The 9,019-nt window shown below is 45.2% G+C and overlaps 1 protein-coding gene across 1 annotated transcript in view; it reads left to right on the forward strand.

Annotated features, from left to right (window-relative positions):
• Window positions 1–8,653, forward strand: part of LOC101732756 (solute carrier family 18 member A2) — a 31,237-nt gene extending 22,584 nt beyond the window's left edge. Inside the window, exons 8-16 of the mRNA XM_031906506.1 lie at window positions 328–371; window positions 465–525; window positions 772–867; window positions 3,984–4,062; window positions 4,333–4,384; window positions 5,383–5,446; window positions 6,720–6,839; window positions 6,987–7,120; window positions 7,419–8,653. Of these exons, the coding sequence (XP_031762366.1) occupies window positions 328–371; window positions 465–525; window positions 772–867; window positions 3,984–4,062; window positions 4,333–4,384; window positions 5,383–5,446; window positions 6,720–6,839; window positions 6,987–7,120; window positions 7,419–7,526 (758 nt within the window). The 3' untranslated portion in view covers window positions 7,527–8,653. The remainder of the gene's footprint in view (window positions 1–327; window positions 372–464; window positions 526–771; window positions 868–3,983; window positions 4,063–4,332; window positions 4,385–5,382; window positions 5,447–6,719; window positions 6,840–6,986; window positions 7,121–7,418) is intronic.
• The last annotated feature ends 366 nt before the right edge of the window (window positions 8,654–9,019 follow it).

Raw genomic sequence — 9,019 nt, forward strand, 5'->3', positions numbered from 1 at the left:
AAAGGTAAGGGTTAAGGTTAGGGTTCGGGTTAGGGTTATTAGGACACACAGGCACTGCTGACATTGCTGGCTGTAGTTGAGACGCTTGGTTCACCCAGTGCTCTGTGCAGAGGCAGGAGAGGCAGCTGTAGGGATCAGTTTGTAACCCAATCTGCCATGGGGGGAGTGTATAAATACAGAACCTGCACATTTGTCCCATTAGGGACACCACAAGGACCCTTTTCATGGCCTACTAATCAGGTGAATCCTAACACATAACTGGATATTTCTACATGCACGAGACCTCATATCATCATCTTCTTCTTCTTCTTCCTCCTCCTCCTCTAGCCCTGCAACTGTTTGTCCTGCAGCCGTCTCGGGTTCAGCCTGAGGTAAGTACCCGCTCTCCCCGTTATTGGGTTTGGGCCAAACAAAACTGCTTCTATCTTTGGCTAAAATAAACCCCCAACTCTTTACTTTTGCAGAGTCAGACGGGAACCCCTCTCCTAACCCTAATTAGGGACCCCTACATCCTCATTGCAGCAGGTAAGGTGATACCCACCCTATAGAACAACATGGTGGATGAGGAAACCATAGTACAAACTGAATAAGGCAAAGTAAGATGTTCTGGGGTGCGCCCCCTGCTGGGCAATAATCAGGGAAATTCCATAGTGGGACATTCTATACTCACAGGCTTAGTAAGGGCCAATAGGGCCCCCCGGCACATCTGCCCTAGGGAACCTATTTCAATCAAGATCTATATGTTCTGTTACTGTTTATTCTTCATTTTAGGGTCCATCTGTTTCGCCAATATGGCCATCGCCATGCTAGAGCCGGCTCTGCCCATCTGGATGATGGAGACAATGTGCTCCCGAAAATGGCAGCTTGGTAAGAAATGGCGTCTTGGATATTAATACCCCCCCAATGTAAGGTGCTTAGTAACCGTAGGTCCCTAGTCTTAGTCATGGCAACCAGGCTTCTATAGATACCACCGTTTAAACTCCTTATGGAAGACTAATTACCATAACTAATGACTATCATGGGATGGTTGCCATGGCTACTGATCTGTTATAATGCTGAGGAAACCGGTGCTTTTCTCTTGATCTTGATAAAGCAGCCTTTGGAGACCAAAATAAATATTTCAGAAGCCCCCGAGCCCCTTTATATCCACTGTTGGACAATAAGGATATTAACAGGGACACAATGGGAAGGATTTCAGCCATTAATTCCTTTCCCCTCGTTGACTGACCATTTGGTCTAAGGCTTCTTATTCCTGAAACTGGGACATTTTCACTAAATTAGAGCGTGGATTTCTGTTCTGCTCCTTTGTTCCATGTTCTCCCCTAGAGCCCAACCCTTAGCGGCGTCACGGAGAGATGAGCTCGCGGCCTCAGGGCATTAACCAAAGTGCCAATTAAACTGTCCTGATGCTTCACAGAATCAACTATTATTAATAGTGTGACATGCAGGGGTGACACAAAGTGACAGGGGGGACTGGGCTATATCGTCTGTCATACGGTATTTATTCTGCCTTGGGTATTAGAGAGCAGCAACGCACTGAGGAGCCTATGAGATATATATATATCACAGGTAACAGACGCACTCCAGGACTTTGGTCCTTATTTAATTTAATTTTGTCTTCACTGTATCATGAAGTCCTGGAGTGCATCTGTTACCTGCTATATTATGGCAAGTACCAATTTCTCCACACATGGGACTATTCATTTATACATATATATATAATGCCTGTCATTTAAACTTTGTCTAAGGAACATGAATCCAAAGTCGGGTTCCCACCTTTTTGGGATGCGGGGCTAGAAAATGGGGCAGACTGGGTGGGGTTATAGGCGGAGCAAATTTCGGCCCATAGTTATAAATGTTGATCAGCAGCGGAGAGGGTCAGGGAAGGGAGGAAGTAATAGTCTATTAGCAATTTAATGGCAACCCTAGCCATGATAGTGAAACTTGCACCCAAGTGCATTGAAGGTAAATATACTGGTGCCGGGCTTAGCTGGGGATTTAATGGCTACCCCAGTCACTTACTGGCCAGCCGGCTACCCTGATCCAGAGCAAGGGAAAGCGGCAGTGCCCAATAGTAACAGCAGCTAATGTGCCGTATGGTTCATGAGAAGCTATTGGGGCCACGCTGCTCCCCCTCGCTTTGGTGTTACATACCCGTAGCCAAACGTACCCGTAGCCAAACATACCCATAGCCAAACATACCCGTAGCCAAAAGTACCGGTAGCCAAACGTACCCGTAGCCAAAAGTACCCATAGCCAAACGTACCCGTAGCCAAAAGTACCCATAGCCAAACGTACCCGTAGCCAAACATACCCATAGCCAAACATACCCGTAGCCAAAAGTACCGGTAGCCAAACGTACCCGTAGCCAAACGTACCCGTAGCCAAAAGTACCCATAGCCAAACGTACCCGTAGCCAAAAGTACCCATAGCCAAACGTACCCGTAGCCAAAAGTACCCGTAGCCAAACGTACCCGTAGCCAAATGTACCCGTAGCCAAAAGTACCCATAGCCAAACGTACCCGTAGCCAAAAGTACCCATAGCCAAACGTACCCGTAGCCAAAAGTACCCGTAGCCAAACTATGAGCTGAATCCCCGGATGCCATTCATGGGCCCAGATTTAGTGCTTGTGGTCTGATTGGGAATTTACTTGCTCGGGTCCTTTCAACAGGCGCGTTATGTCAACAAAATGTTTTGCGCGTCAAAAAAGTTGCGCTCCGGCCCAGGTTCGCTAATCACTACTAGTCGGTAAATCCCCAGCTGGGCCCGGCACTGGTAGTGCAAACTTGTACTGGTACATTGCCAGTAAATTTGTAATGGCCTATAAATAAAATATCCCTATAGATAATATAGATAATATAAATATAATATCCCTTCCCTGACCCTCTCCCAGTGGCGTCACTTAATTTTACTGAGCCCCACAGCAAATTCAGTGTAGGGCCCCAAAATATTGGCTGAACAATTCTACCAAGATATATTGAAATTGCCCTATAATTAGGGCTTTACTGGGGCCCCTACATTCCTGGGCCCCCCCTGCAACCGCAGGTTCTACTCCCTCTGTAATTACCCTCCTGCCCTCTTCCCTGCTGATCCCTCATTGTAACTATGGGCCCACGGCTGCCCCTCATATAACCCCGCCCAGTGCGCCCATTACTCCGACCACTCACTGGCCCCATCCTCCTTTCCCCACCCCTTATGCCATAGCCACACCCCACGTGGCATCAATCCAAAGGCCAGTGTTAAGGTCCCCATACACCTTCAGATCCACTCGAATGGATCTTCTCCCGATATCCCCCACCTATGGGTGGGCGATATTGGGAGAATCCAGGCTAATTCAGTCATTTGGCCCTGGGGCCAAACAATCGAATTATAACAACAGGTTTAGGCAAAGGCGGTTCGGGGACCGCATCAACGAGCCGATGCGGCCCCTGATCCGACTAGATTTTCTAACCTGCCCGATCGAGATCTGCCCAATTTAGGCCACATATCGGGCAGGCCCGTCGGTAGTGCAATAAGGGGGGCAATAAGGGAAAAGGCAATGGCTGACACTATAGGAGGAGGAATAAGTAGAATGGGGGGGTGGATAATAAGGTGAAAATAAGAAAAGGGGTATGAGGGGAGCCTGGGGTGGGGGGCAGAGCCCGAGGGGGGAGCAAAGGAGAATGGGGAGGGTCAGTGGGAACAGAAATTCCAAGGAAACCTCTAATAACTTCTGTCCTTCTGTTCAGGGAACGGGTAACAATTTCCTTTTACTGCCCACAAAGAACAGACAAATAAAGTGATTAAAGGGCAAGTAAAGCCCAGATAAGAATCAGCAATAGGCACGGCTAGAGTTTTCTCTAATATCCCCCTTCATTAGGGCTCGGTGGCTGCTGGATGGAGTGGCAGATAACCCACCGGCGGATATTAAGCCTCATATCTCCTTGCATTATGGCTGGTATTGTCCCTGTACTGATAAGCCCAATGCTCCTTCATTACACAGGTGTTGCCTTTCTCCCGGCCAGTATCTCCTATCTCATCGGAACCAATGTCTTTGGGCCCCTCGCTCACAAGATGGGAAGGTAGGGCTGTATATTGCTTTTGTAATCTGATCAATATCCGAGGCTGGGGGGGGGGGGGGGGGACAGAGCCATCGGCTGTCACTTATTCATGGTGCAATTAAATCCATTTCAGCCCTCTCCAGTTCCTTTTAAACCTGAATATTTGCACCAAAGACAGACGTGGCGATTAATTGCCCTTATGCCCAGAAACTTGGGGATCTATGAAGCTGTATTTGCCCTAATGCTTTGCGTCAGTGCCCCCCATATATATCTGTATATTCTCTTTCCCAGGTGGCTGTGTGCATTCATTGGGATGATTGTGGTGGGAATAAGCATCATATGTGTAAGTATATACAGTCGGGCAAACATGGTATGATCCTTCAGCAGAGCCCATTATGTCCTGCGGGGGGGAGGAAAATGTTTGAGAATACAGGTATGGGACCTGTTATCCAGAATGCTCGGGACCTGGGGTTTTCCGGATAAGGGATCTTTCCATAATTTGGATCTCCATAACTTAAGTCTGCTAAAAATCATTTAACCATTAAATAAACCCAATAGGGCTGTTCTGCCCCAATAAGGGGTAATTATATCTTAGTTGGGATCAAGTACAGGTACTGTTTTATTATTACAGAGAAAAGGGAATCATTTAACCATTAAATAAACCCAATAGGGCTGTTCTGCCCCAATAAGGGGTAATTATATCTTAGTTGGGATCAAGTACAGGTACTGTTTTATTATTACAGAGAAAAGGGAATCATTTAACCATTAAATAAACCCAATAGGGCTGTTCTGCCCCAATAAGGGGTAATTATATCTTAGTTGGGATCAAGTACAGGTACTGTTTTATTATTACAGAGAAAAGGGAATCATTTAACCATTAAATAAACCCAATAGGGCTGTAATTCGGAACCTTCTGGGTTTCCGGATAAGGGATCCCATACCTGTACTATGGAAAAATGTATTGTAAAGCTATGGGGATTTACCTTGATGTGTTCAATACTGAAGGCAATCTATATTAATCCTTTGGGAATTCTGATTGGCTACGATACACAGAAATGCAGCGGCAGCTGAAGGTTACGGCACGTATTTGCCCGCACTTTATAGCTGCCCATCAATCTGCCATTGACTTGAATGGGAAACTCCTGCTGCTTCTCAGTTGTAACCATGTAGTCAGGTTAAGGGGAAACAGTAGGAGAATATGGAAACGGGAAAACAGGACACAAATTAATGATATTTTCAATATTTCATGCCATATATAAGTCCAAGTTTGTCTGATCCAACCCGGATCCCTTTCTGCTTTGTTGTTTCCTCGCCATTAAAATTCTTTTCTCCGTTGCTCAGGTTCCTTTTGCCAGAAATATCTACGGCTTAATAGCACCAACCTTTGGCGTTGGATTTGCCATTGGTAAGTTTTACTTGCCCTTAGATAGAAGCCCCCCACATTGACTTGCCCTTAGGAAAGATGACATGTATATGGGGGGGTCTACATATTCTGTGTGTATAGCATTGGGGGCTACATATTCTGTGTGTATAGCATTGGGGGCTACATATTCTGTGTGTATAGCATTGGGGGCTACATATTCTGTGTGTATAGCATTGGGGGCTACATATTCTGTGTGTATAGCATTGGGGGGCTACATATTCTGTGTGTATAGCATTGGGGGCTACATATTCTGTGGTGTATAGCATTGGGGGCTACATATTCTGTGTGTATAGCATTAGGGGCTACATATCTGTGTGTATAGCATTGGGGCTACATATTCTGTGTGTATAGCATTGGGGGCTACATATTCTGTGTGTATAGCATTAGGGGCTACATATTCTGTGTGTATAGCATTGGGGGCTACATATTCTGTGTGTATAGCATTAGGGGCTACATATTCTGTGTGTATAGCATTGGGGGCTACATATTCTGTGTGTATAGCATTAGGGGCTACATATCTGTGTGTATAGCATTGGGGGCTACATATTCTGTGTGTATAGCATTGGGGGCTACATATTCTGTGTGTATAGCATTGGGGGCTACATATTCTGTGTGTATAGCATTGGGGGCTACATATTCTGTGTGTATAGCATTGGGGGCTACATATTCTGTGTGTATAGCATTAGGGGCTACATATTCTGTGTGTATAGCATTGGGGGCTACATATTCTGTGTGTATAGCATTGGGGGCTACATATTCTGTGTGTATAGCATTGGGGGCTACATATTCTGTGTGTATAGCATTGGGGGGCTACAGTAAAACAAAATGTAGAAGCAGTAAATGCCCCTGGTACACAGACTATTGGATTTGCCCAGTTAAGACTATAGATAAAAGGGTAATTAATAGATAGAGGCAAAGCATTTAATTCAACTGTACATTATACCTAAAGGGAAGTACCAGACAGTAATCATTGCCTCCAAAGTTAACCCCTTCTGTGTCACCCCAATGGGCCGGCCAATCACCTAGCTAGGGCTAGCTGGCCACAGTAGAGGCCTACTGTATATAGATGGCGGTTTCCAATCTGAAGGCTGGTTGTTATGAGATCTGGGGTGAGCAAAGGGCAACCTGAAATGCGTACCCCAAAGGCTAGGGGAGCTTGAATTCAAGAAGCCTAAAGACCATTGGGTTACGGCTTCAGCTACCAGTTTACAATAAGGTGAAACATACAATGTGACCTATTCTGATTTCCGTGCAGGTATGGTGGACTCTTCCATGATGCCGATTATGGGTTATTTAGTGGATCTCCGGCATGTTTCGGTGTATGGAAGTGTCTATGCTATCGCCGACGTGGCCTTCTGTATGGGCTTTGCCTTTGGTAAGGACTTCAGACTAGAATCAATCACCTCACTGGGGGCTTTAGTGGAATATATTGGGCATTTGACCAATGCCCAAGAGATATTGACAGAATATATAACAGGATAACGGTCCCTTTTCCTGAATTCTTCTTTCTTTCTAAATGTAGGTCCGTCGGCTGGAGGCGCCATAGCTAAATCCATTGGCTTCCCCTGGTTAATGACCATTATTGGAGTAGTGGATGTTTTATTTGCTCCTTTGTGTCTGTTCCTACGGAGCCCGCCAGCGAGGGAAGAAAAAATGGTAAGAAATGGAACTAAATGCAGATTTCTAGAAAATGGACGCTGCCATTTTTATATAGAAATAGTTATATAGTGGGGCAGAATATATGATGGGCAAGATAAGCAGGGCCTACTGGGCTGATGTGTTTGCTCCTATTCATATGGAAAAGTTCTTTGCCTCCCGTATCTCTCAGCAGTCTGTCTTGCTACATGCTCAGTGTCGGAGTCGGTTATATAAAATCAGATATATAGAAAGACAATTGCATTCTATGGAAGGTGCTTCAATACATTATATCGAATGATCCTTTTTCTTTCTTCAGGCAATCCTCATGGATCACAATTGCCCCATAAAAACCAAAATGTACACTCAGAACAGCGGGCAGCCCTACTACACAGGAGAGGAGGAGGAGTCGGAAAGCGACGAATAGAGCACCCCAAGTTGTGCCCTACATTGCCGGTTGTACAATGCACATCGTTTTTTCCCACCATGCAAAGACAGATCTTTACTTTACTGATCTCGCCCATCTTACAATGACAGTAAATAAGCCAAAGGATTCCGTTGCTCCCCACTTTATTGCAGCTTTTCATGTTTGCATGCCCAGCGGGCAGACTAAAATACACAATGATGACTTGAGTAGAGCATTTATGGCTGCCAAGGGCAGAGAACTCACTCAAAATGGCCCTAAAACCCAACTTAGCAGAATTACACACTAGAGAAGCTCTACATTGGGAAGGTCCAAAGGCCTTCAAGCTGATTGCCCCACCCCAAGGGGGTTATAGCCCAACAATAATCCCAGGGCCACAGCTTATATAGTCTTTACCTACATATAAAATTAATAATACTGTTTTCTTACTGGTCCCTATAGTATATTAACAATTTCATAAGGAACATGTATTTTGGCCATGATGGTCACCACTATCCTATGGTAACTGGCTTGATATACACCTTTATTTTCCTTTTGATATTGTCTAATGGAGATATTAAGCAGCAAGTGTAGACTACACCTTCCTTAGCAACCCCCATAGCTACCACCTGTCCTAAGCCCAATTCAGCAGGAACAGCCCCCTAAGCCTCTATATACCATAACTCTATGAAACCATGGTAAATACATTGTACATTGTCCATCTGGGGAAAGTAAAGGGGATATTAGCATTTGGGCCAGGTCACTAACCTGTAGACCAATCGGTGAGCTTTGTGCATTGGGAAGACTATAATTTACATTTTTTTTGTTCATTTAATGAAATGGGTCCATTACACACAAAATGGCGGAGCTTTGCCTATCCCCGAATAGGAGAGCGCAGAACCGCAAATATCAACTGCTGCTTTCAAACCAAAAGTAAAATGGTGGCCCATTGGTTCCTAGGCAGCCTGTATCAATAGAGAGGATTGGATCCCCACATATAATCAAACCCACATTGCCAACCGCCTTATCAAGGAGCTTTTATATAGCTGTTATTTACATAGCTATAAATATTGTTGAAAAACTTTATTTTATGTATTTAATTTTATTACATAATATATTTTTAACTACTGTATCTGTACTGTAAATGTGTATAAATGCATAAAAACTCAATCTTTTTATTTTTCCGTTTCAACGTTATTGGTGGGCTCTTCTGTCCTTCATGGTTCTCCTAAGGTGTCTAGAGAGGTTCAACTGCCGACGTTGCCTTTCCCTTGATCTTCCAGGTTCTCAGAGAGGTGGAGCGGGTAGCGGGGTGGAGCGGGTAGAGAGGTGGAGCGGGTAGAGAGGAGAAGCAGGTAGAGAGGAGGAGCAGGTAGAGAGGAGAAGCAGGTAGAGAGGAGGAGCGGGTAGAGACATGATGGAGCGGGTAGAGACATGATGGAGCGGGTAGAGACATGATGGAGCGGGTAGAGAGATGATGGAGCGGGTAGAGAGATGATGGAGCGGGTAGAGAGATG

This window comes from Xenopus tropicalis, chromosome 7 (assembly GCF_000004195.4).
Source record: "Xenopus tropicalis strain Nigerian chromosome 7, UCB_Xtro_10.0, whole genome shotgun sequence".
Taxonomy (NCBI): Eukaryota; Metazoa; Chordata; class Amphibia; order Anura; family Pipidae; genus Xenopus; species Xenopus tropicalis.